This window comes from Artemia franciscana, chromosome 15 (assembly GCF_032884065.1).
Source record: "Artemia franciscana chromosome 15, ASM3288406v1, whole genome shotgun sequence".
Lineage (NCBI taxonomy): Eukaryota > Metazoa > Arthropoda > Branchiopoda > Anostraca > Artemiidae > Artemia > Artemia franciscana.
The window spans coordinates 3,777,807-3,798,502 of NC_088877.1; the positions used below are offsets into that span (position 1 = coordinate 3,777,807).

Consider the following 20,696-nt stretch of genomic DNA (forward strand, 5'->3'; position numbering starts at 1 on the left):
TTGTATGATGTAAGAAGAATTTGTGATTTCTTAGAATATATTTTCTTTTTGGAAGAATTATTGTTTTGTTTTTTAATAAGTATTTTGTTTTTTTGTAGGAACAATATCTAATTTTTTGGATGTATTTCGTATTTCTTAAGAATAGTTTGTGATTGTTTATGATGTATTTCGTTTTGTAAGATTTATTTATGCTTCGAAAAAAGGTATTTTGCATGACTTAATAAGAATTTGTTATTACTTATGATGTGTTTTTGTGTTGTAACAATTTTTTGCTTTTTAGCAAAATGTTTTGTAAACAAGATGTTTTGTAACAAGTATTTTGTATTTTTGAGAACAATCTCTGATTTCTTAGGACGTATTTTAGTTTTGTAAGAATTATTTTTTTTTATAGAAGTTTTTTGCATTTAGTAAGATGAATTCGCAATTGTTTAGGATTTACTTTTATTTTGTAAGAATTACTTTTTGCATAATGTTTTTGCATAAGATGCATTTTTTATTTTTTAAAAAGAATTTGCGATCTTTTAGGATGTATTTTTACTGTATGAACTATTTTTGTTTTGTAAGAAGTATTTTTTGTTTTTTAGCAGGTATTTTCTATTTCGTAAGAACAATTTATGATTTATTAGGATCTATTTTCGTTTTGTAAGAATTGTTTTTCTCGAAAAAAGTATATTATTTCTACTAGTTCTTAATTTCTCAGTGGCCAAAGTAACAAAAGTTAACGTTGGGGGGAAACCATTGTAGTATATTAATTATCTCGTGCTTTATTTTCACAACCAAGTGTAAATCTTTAGCGTTCGCATCTCTAAGTATATTGCTAGTGCCAGTGTCCATTTTATATTCATATACAATAGCCAAACCTCTCAATAGCTTGTAGATCGTTGGAGTCATCAAAATAAATTGTATTTAACTTGCATAATTTGAAAGTTTGTCGCTTGTGCTCACCATCGTTCCATTTATGTAGAAGCTGATTTGTCTAAACAAATTTTGTAGTACACAATTCTTATAGGATAACCCCTTAGCTGCACTTGGTTTTTCATTGTAATTTTTTTTACGATTGCTATTTTTTTAACGTCGTAACATTCCAAGTTATAATTTTCATATATTTTAAATTATTGAAGTTATTTGGGCCTCAGGAAAACCAATGGTCCCAGAAACAAATGTAGTGCAGGGACCAAAAGATCTTCTCAAATCTACACCAAAGCTTCTAAGCCGACAACACTTAAGCCGACAAATCTACACCGAAGCGCTTAGAACTTGACAGCGAGAATTCCTGGGACCTTCAGTACAAATTGAGGCTTTGTGGGTCCATCTTGATCACAACATGGTTTTCAGCCCTTTGCAATGCTCTTTTTCAAACAGTTCGTGGTAATCAAACAGTTCGTGGTAACGAACTGTAGTAAGGAGCGACCCGGCTCAATAGTAACCAAAACTCTAAAAAATGGAATTTTGATACCAATAGCTATATCAAAAGAATCGCATTTTAATGCTGGTTTTAAATATATAAGTTTCATCAAGTTTAGTCTTACCCATCAAAAGTTACGAGCCTGAGAAAATTTGCGTTATTTTAGAAAATAGGGGGAAACACCCCCTAAAAGTCATAGAATCTTAACGAAAATCACACCATCAGATTCAGCGTATCAGAGAACCCTATTGTAGAAGTTTCGAGCTCCTATCTACAAAAATGTGGAATTTTGCATTTTTTGCCAGAAGGCAGATCACGGATGCGTGTTTATTTGTTTTTTTGTTTTTTTGTTTTTTTGTTTTTTTTTTCCCAGGGGTGATCGTATCGACCCAGTTGTCCTAGAATGTTGCAAGAGGGCTCATTCTAACGGAAATGAAAAGTTCTAGTGCCCTTTTTAAGTGACCAAAAAAATTGGAGGGCACCTAGGCCCCCTCCCACGCTAATTATTTTCCCAAAGTCAACGGATCAAAATTCTGAGATAGCCATTTTATTCAGCGTAGTCGAAAAACCTTATAACTATGTCTTTGGGGACGACTTACTCCCCCACAGTCCCCGTGGGAGGGGCAACAAGTTACAAACTTTGACCTGTGCTTACATATAGTAATGGTTATTGGGAAGTATACAGGCGTTTTCAGGAGGATTTTTTTGGTTGGGGGGAGGGGTTGAGAAGAGGGGGATATGCTGGGGGAACTTTCCATCGAGAATTTGTCATGGGAAAAGAAAACTTCCATGAAGGGAGAGCAGGATTTACTAGCATTATTTAAAAAAAAATATAAAAAATAAATGTGAAAAAGCTTTTTCAGCTTGAAGTAAGGAACAGCAATAAAACTTAAAACAAACAGAAATTATTACCCATATAAGGGGCTCACCTCCTTATGATACCTAGCTCTTTACGCTAAAGTATTTTTAGTAATTTCAACTATTTATTCTACGGCTTTTGTGATTCAGGGGTCATTCTTAATGAATTGGGATAAAATTTAAGCTTTAGTGTAAAGAGCGAGGTACTGACGATGGGGCGAATCCCCTCATATATGTAATAAAAACATGAGAATACATAAGTTCTTTACGTAAGCTAATTTATAAGCTACGTAAACCTTTTACCAATAAAAAGATTCGTAAAAAAGGGCAACTAGGCTTCGCCCCCGCTCTTTTTTTCTCAAAATCATTCGATCAAAATTATGAGAAAGCCATTTAGCCCCCCCCCCAAGAAAAATATTCAAATTTCGTTTTGATTATTCCTCTGCGGAGAGCCAAAATCAAAACATGCATTGATTCAAAAACGTTCAGAAATTAAATACAAAAAAACAAGTTTTTTCAACTGAAAGTAAGGAGTGACATCAAAACTTAAAACGCACAGAAATTACTTCGTATATGAAAGAGGCTGCTTCCTCATCAACGCCCCGCTCTTTACGCTAAAGTTTGACTCTTTCTCTCAATTCTTCTTTCTAAAACAGTAAAAAACTTTAGCGTAAAGAGCGGGGCGTTGATGAGGAAGCAGCCTCTTTCATATACGAAGTAATTTCTGTGCGTTTTAAGTTTTGATGTAACTCCTTACTTTCAGTTGAAAAAACTTGTTTTTTTGTATATCAGCAAGAGTCGAAATCCTGGATAGAGAATCTCAAAAATATTACCTACGATTCATTGTATATTCCTGCCCACAAATACTATGCTACTACGGAGAGACAATCCATAGTAGATAAATTAGTTAGGAAAAGGTTTTTCTGCCTGAAAACGCCAACAAAAACAGACAAAGCCCTGAAGAATTATCCATTAATCGGAATATGGTGCAAATGCTGTGTCGTTTGTTATGCCATAATTCTCGAGGGGTGCCATTCCACAAGTGGTGATAGAGCTGACCCCAAGGTTCTCGTTCTTGCGGGTACCCCAAAAGACTTGACAAAGTCCATTGCAGAAGCACCTATCCATTGACCTGGATCTTGCGCCCTGCCGCAGTTGCCCTCCTAGAGACTATCCTCCCAAGATGGGGCTCTGCGTCACCTTGCAATTTAACCAATTACTGGGAGAAGGTTTATAATTCACGGGATGTCTGTGCATACCGGTGCGCTCTTTTAAATGCACATTTGATGGACATTCTTTTTCCTCTTTTGTATATACGACCCCCAAGCAAGGTTGCCCCAGTTTCTGTTATGGAACCCCTGAGACAAGTTCCCTCCTTGGTCCCTCCCTCTTATGGAGGTATCCTACATATCGCTTGTACACTCCCCTATCAGCCACCTGGGGACGCGCTGAGCGGCCTGGGTGAAGCTCCTACTGAGCAGCAGACTCAGGCTATACAAGTATAAATGCAAGACTTTTATCCCCCTGCAAGTGTAGTGGAAGACGATTATTATAAGTCATAAATAAAAGCTAATCTTTTACATTGTGCTATGGGACTCCAACTCCTTTTAGGTTATAATAATAATATTTTGTCTCTACGTTCCGTACAAAACATTGAAAATGCTGTTATAATATTGTAAAGAAAGTAAATAAGAAAATAACTACAAACATATAAGCAAAATACAACATAAGAAGTAAAAAAAAATGTATCATTTAACAAAACTACAGCATTTAATAGAAGAAAATGAAAACACCGCCGATTAATACCAACACTGTTTAAACACGGGCGCAACTGACAGGATTTATATGAAAATCTTATATAAACGAATATCGTTCGTCTGAACGATATATTTTCTGCACTTCTGGAATGTAATCCATATTTCATCATTTTTATAGCAAAGTCAAACTTTTTATTTCTTAACAATTCCTGATGCATAGGGAAAGGTAAAATAATTCCAAATACCTGAGGAACCGTGTACAGATAATAAGGTGTAGTAAAAATTAGAACTTTTGCCAACAATTCGTTACAAAATTTTTTCGAACTCTTTCCTAACAACGAGTCTTATCTTATATATAGGAATATATTTATAGCAAATATTTTTATTTTTTATAGCACAGTTTCACGGAAACAGTTTTAAAGTTTATAGCAGAGTTTGGTATGAAGGCATTTGAAAAAGAATTACTGATGGTGTGATTTCATCCATATACAGTCTAATCAGCGACGTTGAAGAAGTGAAAGAAGTAAAACCGACATAATATATGACGTAGCATGAGATGTAAATAGTGAGCCTTCAAGAATGTTGAACCGACAGACATACTTCCTTTCCTTACACTATGTTACTACCTTTCTACTTTAGTACTTTCTACTTTACCTTTCTACTTTCTACCTTGGTTTCTTAGACTAGACTGTCTCTATTTATTCTTAAAATTTTGTGGAAAACTAAAACCAGGGAAAGTTTTAATTAAGACCTTTAAAAGAAAAAAATATATATAAAAGTAAATAAGTGCATAACTGGATATGGGTGATGGTGGGCTGGATTTGATTTTTTCATTGAAAATCGAAATCCCTCTTTTGCTCTTTTTTTTATGATCAAAGCGTCAAAGCTGTAAATTCGGCCCGGTGAAAAATCGGTGTAAATTCGGTGAAACAAAATCTTGAGTTGGTGAGATTTCAGCAATTAATATCATTATATATCAAATATTTAGTTTTATTTTCTTATTTCTTACCAAGACTGTTAATTTATTTTGGAATTAAAAATTATTTTGAAATAGGGAATGTTGGCTAAAATTGAGCCTCAATAATGAATTGCCCTTTATTTAAGTGGAAATACTCAAACCACCGGTTTATTTTGACATGTATAGTATAAGTCTTTTGAAGTTTTACTTTGATAATTTGAACAACAGAAGTTTCTTCATAGACAAACCGAAAGGAAGTCAAAGAGAGATCTACGTATCCCTACATATGACCGTTGATGACTCAACTAGAAGAGACTAACTGGCTGCAGAATTTAAATACATACCATATCTTTTTTTATTACAGTCTTCGCGGCTCCAGCACAGGTGATGATGTGCCACCTGTCCTGGTAATTACCTCATTTTCCAATATGACATATTTGTCGTTCCTTCTGTTGAACTTGTCAAAGGATGGATCCGGGATTACCTCTGCCGGCAAGCTATTCCATGTTGTGACCGATCGTCGGGCGAAACTCGTTTACTGATATTCTTGGCAGGGAGTACCCTGCTCAAGGTAGACCGGATGAGCTGTACTTTATTGAATTGATTGCAAAGACTTTGCTCTGTCAAGGACGAGCTTCGATAGCTCCTCTAATGGAGGGTTCGAAAACCGAAATGGAAGCCAGGTCGACATGGACCGCCTATTTGCCGTGTTTGTTTTGAACAATTGGTGCTAGGTTCGAAATAGCCTGACATAAAAACATAGGTAATTTTAGCACTTTTGGAACTGACCGTGTTGCAACTCTGGCTGCAGATTTGATCTTTCAAACAGTTTGTGGTAACGAACTGCAGTAAGGAGTGACTCGGCTCAATTGTAACCGAAACTCTAAAAAATGGAATTTTTATAACAACAGTTACATCAAAAGAGTTGGTTTTTGATGCTGATTTTAAATATATAAGTTTCATCAAGTTTAGACTTACCCATCAAAAGTTAAGAGTCTCAGAGAATTTACCTTATTTTAGAAAATAGGGGAAAACACCCCTTAAAAATCATAGAATATTAACGAAAATCTCATCAGATTCAGCATATCAGAAAACCCTACAGTAGAAGTTTCAAGCTCGTATCTACAAAAATGTGGAATTTTGTATTTTTGGCCACAAGACAGATCACGGATGCGTGTTTCTTTGTTTTTTCCCAGGGGTGATAGTATCGACCCAGTGGTCCTAGAATTTCACGACAGGGCTCATTCTAACGGAAATTAAATGTTTTAGTGTCCTTTTCAAGTAACCAAAAAATGGAGGGCACCTAGGCCCCCTCCACGCTCTTTTTTCCCCAAAGTCACTGGCTCAAAATTCTGAGATAGTTATTTTATTCAGAATTGTCAAAAAACCTAATAACTATGTCTTCGGGAACGACTTACTCCTCCACAATCCCCGTGGGAGGCGCTGCAAGTTACAAGCTTTGACCAGTGTTTGCATATAGTAATGGTTATTGAGAAGGGTAAAGATACTTCCAGGGGGATTTTTTGGTTGGGTGGAGGGTTGAAGGGAGGGGTTTATGCGGCGGGAACTTTCCATGGAGGAATTTGTAATGAGGGAAGAAAATTTCCATGAAGGGGGAGCAGGATTTTTTAGCATTTTTGAAAAAACAATGAAAAAATAAACGTGAAAATTTTTTTCAACTGAAAATAAGGAGCAGCATTAAAAATTAAAAATAACAGAAATTATTACGCATATGAAGAGTTCACCTCCTTCTAATACCTCCTCGCTCTTTACGCTAAAGTAATTTTATTAATTTAAACTATTTGTTCTAGGGCCTTTGTGATTCAGAGGTCATTCTTAAGGAATTGGGACAAAGTTTAAACTTTAGTGTAAAGACCGAGGTATTGATGAGGGGGTGAAACCCCTCATATACGTAATAAAAACATACGAATATAGAAGTTCGTTACGCAAGTTAATTCGTAAGTTACTTGTATTTTTACTAATAAAAACGTTCTTAAAAATTCAAAAGTTCTAGTTTCCTTTTTAAATAACCAAAAAATTTGAGGGTAACTAGACCTAATCCCGCGCTCTTTTTCTCAAAATCATCCAATCAAAACTGTGAGAAAGCCTTTTAACAAAAAAAAAATAATATGCAAATTTTGTTTTAATTATTCATGTGCGGAGAGCCAAAATCGAAACATGCATTAATTCAAAAACGTTCAGAAATTAAATAAAAAAAAGAAGTTTTTTTAACTGAAAGTAAGGAGTAACATTAAAACATAAAAAGAACAGAAATTACTCCATATATAGGGGCTGTCCCCTCCTCAACGCCCCGCTCCTCACGCTAAAGTTTTTTACTGTTTTAAAGAGTAGAGTTGTAAAAAAGGGTCAAACTTTAGCGTAAAGAGTGAGGTGTTGAGGAGGGAACAGCTCCTTTCATGTAGGAGTAATTTCTGCTCGTTTTAAGTTTTAATGTCGCTCCTTACTTTCAGTTTAAAAAACTTGTTTTTTTTATTTAATCATTCAGAAAAGCTGCCTTCGGCAAACAAGATAAAATTGCGATAGAATTGTAGTTATTTACATTTTTATCTCCTTTAATATGTAATTGTATTACAGGTGGAAATTTTTATCTACTACAAAATGTTGCTGAATGGATTCATGACTTAATTTTTTGAGGAAGCGGTTCAAAAATTACAAGATACAAATCAGTAAAAAGATCATCATGTCCTAATGAACTAGCTTCTTACACTTATTAAAGCCCTCAAAGATTTTTCAAAATAACTGGTTCAAAAAATGTACTTTTGTGTTCAAAGGGTAAGATATATTCCCAATAGCACCTAGGAGAGGATGGTTTAAGTCGATTGAGAGACCAGATAATGAAAGAACTGACATACACTATAAAACAGGAAAAATAAAATAAAAAATAAAACCTGTAAAATAAAACTGAATGCAAAGGGTATCTTATAAAGGAGACAATACAAGGCTTGAAAAACTGATCCCTTTCCTGTATAAAACTTTCCAAACACTGCCACTTCAATTATAGTACAGTTATTTAATAACTTGATGCACACGCACAAGAATTTGCAGGTTTTCTTGCTGGGCTTACAAAACTGGTTATTTTGTTGTTTTATATTTTCTCAACACTACCATTTCAATTATAATGCAGTTATTTAGTCACTTGATGTACACTCACGAAATTTTGCAGGTTTCTCGCCGGCCTTACAAAAGGCTAGCAAAATTGGGTAGTTTTTTGTTTTAAATTTTCTGAACACTACCATGTCAATTATAATACAGTTATTTAACTACTTGATGCATACGCACAAAATTTTGCAGGTTTTATTGCCGGCCTTAAACTGAATTCTTGGCAGCTGGCAAAACTGGGTTGTTTATTGTTTTATATTTTCTCAACGCTACCATTTCAATTACAAAATAGTTATTTAACTACTTTATACATACGCACACAATTTTGCAGGTTTTTCTTGCCAACCTTACAAAACGCTGTTAAAACTGGTTATTTTGTTGTTTTATATTTTCTTAACACTACCATTTCAATTATAATACAGTTATTTAGTCACTTGATGTACACTCACGAAATTTTGCAGGTTTCTTGCCGGCCTTACAAAAGGCTAGCAAAATTGGGTAGATTTGTTTTAAATTTTCTCAACACTACCATGTCAATTATAATACAGTTATTTTACTACTTCATGCATACGCACAAAATTTTGCAGGTTTTCTTGCCGGCCTTACAAAAGGCTGGCAAAACTGGGTTGTTTATTGTTTTATATTTTCTCAACGCTACCATTTCAATTACAAAATAGTTATTTAACTACTTTATACATACGCACACAATTTTGCAGGTTTTTCTTGCCAACCTTACAAAACGCTGGCAAAACTGGTTATTTTGTTGTTTTATATTTTCTCAACACTACCATTTCAATTTTAATACAGTTATTTAATTACTTGATATACACTCACGAAACTTTGCAGGTTTTCTTTAGTGTTCTTGGAGTTTCTTCCAGCATTGGTCAACTTCCAAGTTATCTGGAATCATTCACCACTGCCAAAGCGTCTGCTGCTGCTATATTTCAAGTGATAGAAAGGATACCCGGAATTGATAGCACTTCAGATGAAGGAGAGCAGCCGAACGAGTTCAATGGGAATATCAAGTTCGAAAATATTCATTTTAACTATCCATCGAGACCAGACGTAAAGGTAAAACATGGATTCATGGCTATATAGTCAGATCTTTACAGCATTGAAATCCTTGTTTACACAGAGAGACATAGAAAGAGCATCTTAATCAAGTCTATATCATATCAATATGAGTCAATCCTTTATTCACTCATTTATTTCATTGGTGATTCAAGCGTCGTCTATGTTTTTTTAGCGAAAGATTTTAATAAGAAATGATAATGCGTTAATCTAATGAACTATGTTTAATCAAGCTTAGTGAGCCTAATTTAGTCGTGCAATTATGTTAAAAATTTCACTGTTTCTAAGTAAGGTGTTTACTTTCTATCGAAAAATAAGATGAATTCACTCCTACGTATATATAACAAAGAATGCAATATTGATGAGTATAACTATTATGTGACTTAATTGGCCTAGAAGGGAAGTACAGGTCCAGTGAAACAGTTTTGTTAATGCTACTGTATAATCTTGTGATTATAATTAATCATATCGGAAGTTCAAATTAAATCTAAATCTTAAAATTCAAGTTATTTTATATATAGTTTCACTGTTCATGTAGTCACTCATTGTACAAAACACTCTATACATACACACACACACACACACACACACACACACACACACACACACACACACACACACACACACATATATATATATATATATATATATATATATATATATATATATATTTATATATATATATATATATATATATATATATATATATATATATATATATATATATATATATATATATATATATATATATATATATGTATCAGTCTAGATATATTATATATAACTCTCAATACATATGACGTAGAGTATAAAACTGTCAAAAAAAATTAGAAGTTTAAAAAGATCCAGTGAACGTATTTTTTTAATCAAAATCAATGGCAAGAAATCATACAAGGATTTTGTATGGATTAGGTGAAAAAAACTCTAATTAAACTTTTTTGAACTTATTTCCAATTTCCCATTCCAATAGTGAGCTGAGTAAGATAAAGCCTCCACTTTAAAAATCCTTGTTTTTCATTGGTTATTTCCTTATTTTAATTCCGGCAAGCTTGGAAATGCTTACCACAGCCTTGTTTGTGCCAACGTCCAACTTCGACTCCAATCCCAGCGATTGAAAGAAAATCTAGAACTACAGCTGATAGGAACTCGAAAGAGCCAGATACACTCCGGAAGTATATTGTTGAGACATGAAACTACTTTTAGCTTCTTGGCGTACTTAATAACAGTGAAGATGCTTAGAAGTATTATAAATTATATTTTAGCAAAGCGGCACATCTTGTTCACGGTAAGAGGACCCACACGAATAAACCATGGCTGTAGAGCAAATGAATTGCAAGACTTCTTGGAGATATGGCCATTTATCAAATGCTGAATGGATTGTGGAACAGGATCATCCACCGGAGTCAAATCCAGTTTTCTTCAAAGAAAATCCACTGAAATTGAATTAGCAGCTAAAAAGAAGACATTGGATAGCCTGTTCACAAATTCCCAGATCTCAAGCTCCCACGCTGGGATTGGACTGGGGGCTTCTCTCTGATGATGGTTCTTGTTTTGAGCAATGGAAAGAACAATCCTGCTCACTCCTCAACAAAAGATTACCGCCTGTGCCTCCCAAAGGCACTTCCATTAATTCTAAGCAACCTAAAAGTTCAAGCACGGAAGATGATGTTCCACTTTCAGGCTAGCCTTTCAGCCTCTAACAAATTAAGAATCTGATGAGAAGGCTCAAAAATAATAAAACTGATGGTATCTGAGGCCTAAGCTCAAGGCTGCTCAAATATGAAGGTTCCAAAATACTTCTGACTCTCTAAACCTTGTTATATTTTATATGGCAAACTTTGATCATCCCGAAGATTGGCGAAAGGACGTCATCATACGCTTGTGGAGGAGGAAAGGCTCTAGAAGCAGTTGCATCAGCTACCGTGGAATAACTATTCTCTCAGTGCCTGGAGAATTTTTCTCAATGGTTCTTGTGGATGGATGTCGAAATATCGTTCGTAAAACCAAATGACCGAAAAAATCGTTATGTGTCATAGTGCTCATTTATTGTACCCCCAAAACTCTTGAATGTCGTCATTGATTGCTTTATGGTGAATATAAATTCACGCCTCATGTTTGTGCTATAGTTTAGAGATCGATGATGGATCCTATGTAGGAGATGTTGGAAGTGCTCTGAATCCTACGTGAAGATGCTGGAGAAGTAGGACTGCTATAAACTGGATTAAATGGAAAATTGGGGTTATACAGCCGTCTACTGCAGCTACCTATTCTTCTGTTAGAATTGACAGCATTAATAAAGAGGTTAATTTCACATAGGCTGCCTGGGCTATTCATATTCATCAAATGGCTCTCTTCTCTCTGAGCTGCAACCAAGAATATCCAAGGTGTCTTTTTGCTTTGAATAAATCGTGGTCTTTGGCGATGACTAAATTTCAGTCATACAACGAAACCACGGATTTTTAGGGCCATCGTTTGCTCAGGGATGCTATATGGACCTGTTGTAATATGTGGCAAGTATCAACCACTACCTTCAAAATCAGTAACGTTGTCAGTCAAAGAGCCTGAGCTGGATCACAGGTCTGCGTTGGTTTGACTTCGTTGACAAATCTGATGAAGTTTACTCTTCAGTCTTGGATTTTGAAGGAAGCAGCTGACCAAACCAAACAAGAGTCTAGAAAACTGTTGAGAAAGCCTCCGAATCCACCCAAAAGAACAATCTACAGCTTTGAACCTGTAAAAACCGATTGGAAGTGAGCCGGGGGCAGACTGAAGAAGCTATTATCTGGACGCTTGTCCGAGTTTCTGACAACGGCAAACAGCAGAAATAACAAAAATCCACCCACCACGTACAGAGGTGGATAAAAGAGGGAGACGTCATCTTCTACACCAAATAGTGCCCGACAGGTGCTTAAGTCAAATTAAGTTAGTCAAGTATCTAAGATATTACTTCTTTGTTAAAGTACAATATTAGTTTACTCCTACATATGTATATAAAACAGAATAAAAAATTGAAAAGAAAAAACAACATTTTCTTATGGGTTTAGAAAGAGCTCATGCATACGGTAATTTTGTTTTGCCACGAACTTACACCAACAAACATTTGGATCATGCCAATTAACCTAGGTTTAAATTTTTTAGAACACAAAAACATAAAATGAAAACACAATACGGATCACCCTAAAGGGGTATCCAGATAAACTTAACAGCTCAAATGAAATATTCTGCTAAGCAAAAACTTTTTTCTTTGATACTTAAAATATCAGATTTGTATTTACGGTAAACAATTTACAGGCTAGACAAACTGAAACAATGCAATCAATCAGTAAAGCTGATGAGAAAGATTGCTCATTGCCGGTGTTGATTTTAATGTACAACAATCTTCTTTTGAGATTGTATCTGCATGGTGGAATGTGGAGAAAAATTTAAGTTTGTTTAAGAATTGACTTGGTCATCTACATTAAAAAAAAAGAAAAAAGAACAAAAAAAAAATAGTTTCCAATAGTGTCAGAGCATTTTCCTCTTGAAATTTTAGTTTTTGAAATATTAGACTGGCGCTGCAATCTGTTTTATTGAATTTAAATAACTGGCAAATGTGTCGGGATTTCTCGAAAGATAACTTTATAGAGCTTGAGCTTGAAGAGCAGCACATATTTTTTTCCGCCAAACTTCGGCGACTCTCATTGCAATAAATGGTATGACCTATTTGTAAAGTATACTTTAGGGGCTTCAAAATCTTTGATGCTGAAACCCTCCACAAATGTCTAATCGTCGTCAGGATCTTCCTGATTGGTCCGGTTTCAATGTTTGACAAAGCTCAATTATTGGCATTATAACTGCAATAAAGGTGTATTTCCGTAATTCCACACTTATTTAGTAAGGACTCAAAGATTAAGTCAGCACATGTAGACTGGTTAAGCATATCACAGTTGAAATAACCGTTAAATAGCCATTTGTAAACACGCTTTTTTTATGTCTGTGACGAGATTCATCACAGAGGAGCACGCGTTGGCAAATGTTGCATTTGTTCTACTGTTATAACTTATTTGCCAATGGATGATCGATGAGCTTCATTATGACTAGTTACTCCTAGCTTTCACCCTGTAAGTGAATCAGACTATTCGAAATTTGGTGGGCACAGGTAAAGAAGCGGTATTACAAAAGGGATTGGCCTAATGCTAATAACGTTATATATATTACTGCTCTAGCTGGACTCTTGACTAGTGTCCAAATCCTATTCTACCTGCTTTGCACTGGTGCTGCCTTATCTCTAGCTTGTATGCGTTTGGACGTTTATTATCACATTAATGTTCAATGTTTAAAACGTGATGAAGAAGTTGTTGTTCTCTAACCTCAGTGTGTTCTAATACCCGTAGCTCTCTCTAGAAGGAAGATCCCGAATTAACAATCGTGTAGAACCGTGCTAAATTGTGGCTGAGGATTTAGTTTGCCTGCGGGTGACCGAAGAGAAGACGTTTGTTTGCTTTAAAACAAAGGTCTAAGCTGTTTTTTAACAGTATTTACTCACTGTTTACTATGACGACTCTGATTTTTCCAAAAATGAAGCTCAATGGAGACCTTTTATCAATTCAGCTAAGATTGATATATCTGCTGACATTGGTGTTGGTATTTCTAGTGATGCACGGCTTAATCATCACAAAGGGATTTCTAATGTAATTAATTGCAATTTACATTTGTTTTCTGAAAGATCTTTCCTCTAAACTGTTTTCCCCGTGAGCTCTGTTGTGCGAACGACTTAAATTTAGAGTCAGTTGTTTCGATGCCATGTTTACAATTATTTTTCCAGATTTTTGTTCATCTTCGCATGTTCCAGATCCATTTTTATGTGGAACTGCCACTTCTATTTTGAAACGCAGGAAATCCCTTGAATTGTGATTCTATAGGATAATTATAGCTGCCTGCGATCTAAGGGTAGTAAAGGTATTTGAATACATTCTTCTGCCTCACTTCAATACAAATTGTGAACTTGATATGAACCTTTTCAGATTCAAATCACCTTGGTTCTCAGCGTGCTTATCTTGAACTAGCTACTTTATTACAGAATGCTCAGACGAACGTTCATGAACTTCAAATTTTTTGCGCTTGATTTAGTTAAGACATTTGACTCTGTTTGCCGTAGCCAGCTTTGATATTCTTTCGCTGTATCATGAGTTAATTCACTGTATCAGGAGTTATAAATGTTAAACTGAAGATGCAGTCGGGTTGTTTCTTCAAGGTAGAGTTTTATCCCTGAATTCATTCAAGATTTGCATTAATCACACGTTAAATAATATTAAATATACCTACCTTCTAGGCTGCACCAATAGTTTATATGTTGTATATGCAGACGATATCTTGTTGTTAAGTAAGAACGAGATTAGGTCTCGACCACTCTGTTGATCTTGTTTCTTGTCTTTTTTCTAATATTGAATTTGTTCTGAACGTTGATAAATATGAGTACCAGGTATTTAATGTAAAATCGCCATCTACAGTTTTTGCATTGCCATATGGATCTACTTCAATGTGATGTGCCAGTATTATTAAAGGGTTTGCAATCTAAACTTGCAGTGTGCAGCAGTACGCTCCGTGCAAAAGCTCTTGTGGACTTTAAACAAACGCTTCAAATAGGCTATTGAAAAATCTTCACTAATCATGGCTTTTACTCACGTCAAGGTCTTGCCCTTCTTTACAGTACCTTCTATTATTACTCCATTTTATTTATTTTTGGTATGTATCCCTTTCTCTATATGAAGCATGTAAATTCAATTCGAGTAATGTAGTTTCATTACTGGAATTAGCAACTCTGTTTTCTTCGATATTACCATAATCACGCTATTGTTAGTAATTCCGCTACTACGGATATTTCAGTGATATTTGAGAGATTGAATACTGTTTTAGCTGATAATGTTGTATTTGTTTTGGGCCGTTTTTACCCGGTAATCTAATTGATTTGCTGTTAAAGGGTATATATTATATTTTTATATATTGAAATTTCTTTTTGTTTGTTATTCCTAGCACTCTCCTTATTTTTTTTTGTTTTATCGTGTAAAAAAAGAAATTATTATTATTATATTGTTGTATTGTCTTTTAGAAGGCTTCCTGCATATAAAGTGTTTTGATTTTGCCTGAAATCCTCCTCGACATTTTCTAAAAGTTTAATTTTAATAACCCTAGCCTTTTTGGAAACTCAGGATCAAACCTGTCCTCTTTTCCCAACAACTAGCCTTGCATATGAACAAAGTGCTGCTTATACAGCTTAAAACACTCTCCCGGGACTGTGGGGCTATTTAATCCCTGGAGGTATAGTTATTTGACTTTTTGACAGTTTTTGACAAGATGGCTATTCCCGAGTTTGGTCAGATATCTTTGGAGTGAGGACAAACTAAAAAGGGAATGAGAGGGGACTGATTGCCCTCTGACCTCTTTTAATATCTTCCTCAGAATGCCCTGAAAATTTTAAATTAATGGCCATAGCCGTTCTTGGGATATTGCAGACGCGCCTTTTTGATGAACCGAATGAACATAATATATTCTGATTTTGTTCAACATGCCTCTCGAACATTCCTTAAAGTTTCATCATAATTTCCTGAACCTTTTCAAACACACCTAGAATCGAGCATCACCCACTTTTCTTAATAATAATTCTTGCATGTCAAAAAGCCCAAATTGCATAATTGCAGTCCCTGACCCTGTGACCATTTTGTGTTTTCATTGATATAGTTTTTTTCAATCTTTTGATCTTGGATGAGGGAAGGGATCATCTAAAAAATACAATGGGTGGCTGGTGCCCTCCGAGAGAGAGAGAGAGAGAGTGAGAGAGAGAGAGAGAGAGAGAGAGAGAGAGAGAGAGAGAGAGAGAGAGAGAGAGAGAGAGAGAAGAGAGAGAGAGAGAGAGAGAGAGAGAGAGAGAGAGAGAGAGAGAGAGGAGAGGAGAGAGAGAGAGAGAGAGAGAGAGAGAGAGAGAGAGAGAGAGGAGAGAGAGAGAGAGAGAGGAGAGAGAGAGAGAGAGAGAGAGAGAGAGAGAGAGAGAGAGAGAGAGAGAGAGAGAGAGAGAGAGAGAGAGAGAGGGGCAGAGAGAGAGAGAGAGAGAGAAACTATAAAAACACACAGAGTCAGACACACAAACATACAAAGATAGACACAGAAATGCAAACATCATGCTATGACACACAGGCATCGTGAGAAAGACAAGCAGACAGCCGCTCGGACACACAGGCATAGTGAGAAAGAGAGAGACAAAAAGACCTACAAATACACAGAGTCAAATACACATACACACAATGACAGACACAGAAATATGCAAACACCCGCTCAGACACACATGCATAGAAGGGGCGACAAGAAAACAGCCACTCAGACACACAGGCATAGTTATCGAGAGAGACAAAAAACAAGAGACTGGGACAGACAAACACCCGCCCATACTCACAAGCACTGAGAGTGAGAGAGACAAATACACACACAAACATACAGATTCAAACATACAAATAGACAAAGGCAGTCACTGGGACAAGCAAGCACCCGCCCAGACCCACAGGTACAGAGAGCTTGTTCCCAGGTGGTGGATAGGGGAACTTCCTACAGATATGTATTGTACCTCCCAAAAAGGGAGGTGCAAACGTAGGGGAGGACCTAGCCCTAGGGATCCATAAATTGGAACTAGGTTACTCTTGCCCGGGAGTCGCAAATACAGGTGGAGGAGGAAGAAGGCCCCTCTGATGCACATTGAGTAGGGCCCATTGGCGTGTGGACACGTCCCATTAGTTGCAAACCTTCTTCCTTCGATGGGTTAAATTATATGGCAATGAAGAATATCATTGTGGGAGGATCTTGTCCAGAAGGACAACTGCAGAATAGGGCAGAAGATCCAGATTTGGAAAATGAATTTTGCATGTTGGTTATGCGGTGGTATTCTCTGTCAAACCACTCAAGGGTTGGCATCTCTGCCCGCAGAGCTTAAGAGTGGTATGTACCGCAAGGTGCCGACTCCTGTCCCTATTGGGGTCACTACCACCCTTGCTGAGGTTGAGTATGAGGTCTTATGACCGGTCCTTGTCTTATAGGCAATGTCTGTCTTAGGAGTTCTCTTGTCCATTGTTTTGACCAACTATTCATTCAGCTGGTATATACCAAATTTTTTAACGGAAAGAACAGCCTCAGATCAGACTTCCTTCCAGTAGACGACCAAATGCGCGTCCCAAGACAATTCTTACGGATACGTTTATTGTCACTCACTGCAATATACGTGATCTCCGGTTCACGTTGGATCACCTACAGCATACGATGAATGAGGTCTCCTCTTCTTTCATATGCGTATCGGAGACCAGCCTACTCACCTGGAACACTAGCTCACACTAACACCAACTACTCAGCGAAGTTTTTTGTTGAGGTTTTTCATTGTTTTGAAAAGTGGAGTTTTTATAAAGAGTCAAACTTTAACCTAAACAGTGGGGCGTTGAGGAGGGAACAGCCCCTTTCGTATACGGAATAATTTCTGTTCGTTGTAAGTTTCAATATCTCTCTTTACTTTTCAGTTAAAAAGTTTTTTTCTTATTTAATAAGCATCAGAATCAGTATCAAAGTTAACAGATGAGTAATTTTGTGAGTTCTTCGAAGGCTAAAAAAGGTGAATGGAGAAGTGTATTTGAGCACAGGGAGAGCACTTTCATGAATCCCTTTTTTAATTGCATGTTTTTTTGTAATCAAAGATTGTTAGAACATGAATCTCCGAACATCATTATCATACCTAATTAAATTCATTTGTGACATAACTATGTTGATCGGAAGTTCCCATTTTTATATAGAAGCAAAAGCAGAAGCAAAAGATTAAATTACAGGCCAAGGTAAACCGTATGTATAGCAAAAATGTTTTCACCCACAGAAATACAGCTTACTGAATAAACCTTTCGGAATTTGAGAATGAAGGTACTCTTGATAAAAGTCCTTAGATCTCATAAGAAAACCAGTCATGTTTTAAAACTAAAGAATTCTAGATCTCCTCAAAAACTCTATTTCTCGTTTATTTAAATGTTTCACTCATACTAATTATCCCAAACCATATGTTAACTCGGGATGTTTTCTTTAATTATTGTACTCTGAATTAAAATGCTTTTTTCGATTTAAAAGTCATAAAAAATTGAAGTTTATTCCAAGACCTTTTTATCCCAATTCTAGGAGTTGCATTATAGCCTCTTGTATTAGGGTCATGCCTGATGAGAAGACGAACCAGATTCATTGAATTCGATTGTGGTTTTTCCATCTACATCTTTTTTATACTACAAGAAAAGAGATAGAAAAAGAGGGAATCATCCCTTCAATGCCAAAATATTTGAAATGTATATTGACTGCAAGTCTTTGGCCACTCCCTCCTCTGGATCTTGCTTTCGGAAGGCAGAAAACGCCAAAGCATATATAGCTTTTCTCTGACAAGGACCTGATAGTGACATCTCTCTGACAGAAACCCTTTGACAAAATGCTCCACGTTTCTATTTTATTTTTCTTATTTCATTATTAAAATAGTGTAAATTACATCCTCCTTATATTTTCATGAAACGGAAAGTTCTCTTTGTAGGTTGTTATCCTATTTTTCTCGATATACGTACATGTTTTTTAATCACAAACTTATCAATCAGGACCTTTCCTACCCATGGTAACTCTGTGAAGTTTTATCTTTTTTTTTGTGAGTGCGTGTATCTGTGTTGTACTTATTTAGTTTGGAATCAAATGGAAAATGGTATTTTGCTTTCCTGGGTATATCTACTGTTGCTAAAGTAATTCATTCTTTTTTTATTTGTTTCTACTAGATATATTTTATCTTTTTATTCTTTTTGTGTTTCAAGGACAATTATTTCTTAATATCATAATAATAAACTCCATATGTCTTTTGCAGATTTTCATTATGAAGCAAAAATAAATACTTATTTTATTTTTTAGATTTTGCAAGGTCTAAACATAGAAATTAATCCTGGTCAAACAGTTGCATTGGTTGGGAGTTCAGGCTGTGGTAAATCTACTTGCATTCAGCTTATCCAACGATTCTATGATGTGGAATCAGGAAAGGTGAGATATTAATAGATAGTATGTATTCATCTCTCTCTTGCTCGTTTTGTTTACAAATTAAAAGCAAATTAGGCCAGGAACAGATAAATGAGGTCGGAGGGGACGACCCTCCCCCTAAGACACTTCTGGCACACTTATTTCGTTCGGTTTTTCTTTTTTTTTAATCTTTTTAAAAATACACTTTTTAATTTGGTGCCCAGCTCGAGTCACATTGGCGCTCTTGGTTTAGCAGCCTCTTACCCAAGATTTAGCTCTTGATCTGTTAGAGATTCAGACATGAAACTGCTCGCACGATCAGTTTACGAATCATTTCGTCATAAAATTATAAGATAAACCTCGTTTTCATGAAAAATTAATCATATAATTAACTCTTCTTGCTAGATCTTCATCTTCAAAATGTGTTTTTTTTCTTTTTTTGGCATATTTGTTTTATTCTCTTTCTTGTGAACCCGTCAATTTCGGGTATGGTATCTTGGCTTCAATGATGGGGATATGACAAGGCATCTTACAACATTAATTTATGTTAAGGAATAATTTTTGAACTGCCCCTGTCCACTCCCCACTAAAAAATTCTTAATTTTAGCTTTGTGACTAATTAAATAGCGAATGGCCCAATAGGGCTTTCGTGTTATAAATCTGTCTATCTATTTATTTTAACTATATAGCTAATTTGTTGAAATTAGATGAATGAAAGAGTTAAAAGCAATTTAGGCCAGGAACAGATCCATGGGATCGGGGAGTGACCCTTCCCTCAAGATATTTCTGGCGCCCTTATTCTGTTCTTTTCTATTTTTTTATCTTTTTTGAAATAAACTTTTTAATTTGGTGCCCAACTCGAGGTACATCGGCGCCATTGGTCCAGTGGCCCCCTTACCCAAGATTTTGCTCTTGATATGCTTGAGATTCAGACATGAAACTGCTCGCACGATCAGTTTACGAATTATTGCGTCATAAAATTACAAGATAAACCTCGTTTTCAGGAAAACACTATTCATATAATTAAACTTGCTTGCTAGATCTTCATCTTCAGATTGTGTTTTCTTTTTTTTGGTAGATTATTTTATTCTCTTCCTTAAGAGCACATGGATTTAGGGTACGGTTTCTAGGAGTCATTGATAGGGTGTGATAATGATGGGTCACGGGAGTGGAAACACATTATAAAGGGGGGTTTTGGGAAATGTTTTGGACATTGAGTTTGCCGAGTGGGATTTGGGAGAGCTAATTCACATGCCCTATCTTATTGGGCTGCCTGACTGTAGTAAGATGCAGGGTAGAATACTATCTTCCTAATACGAAGTCCTAGTGGAATGTCTTCTATGTTATCCGAACATAATAGGGGAGTTAAAGACTACCCAGATTGATAAGGTCGACGAAGGCTGGCTGATTCACAAGTATCAATTATCTCAAGCTCTGTCATCCCTGCAAGACAACTTGGAACACTATTGAATTTTTTTTTATTGCCCTTGTCTCC

The 20,696-nt window shown here is 35.8% G+C and overlaps 1 protein-coding gene across 5 annotated transcripts in view; it reads left to right on the forward strand.

The window, feature by feature from the left end:
* LOC136036715 (ATP-dependent translocase ABCB1-like) overlaps positions 1-20,696 on the forward strand; it is a 207,981-nt gene that overhangs the window by 92,788 nt on the left and 94,497 nt on the right. For all 5 annotated transcript variants that reach the window (XM_065719053.1, XM_065719051.1, XM_065719054.1 and 2 more), the window contains 2 exons: positions 8,945-9,169; positions 19,100-19,225. In XM_065719053.1, coding sequence (XP_065575125.1) covers positions 8,945-9,169; positions 19,100-19,225 — 351 coding nt within the window. The remainder of the gene's footprint in view (positions 1-8,944; positions 9,170-19,099; positions 19,226-20,696) is intronic.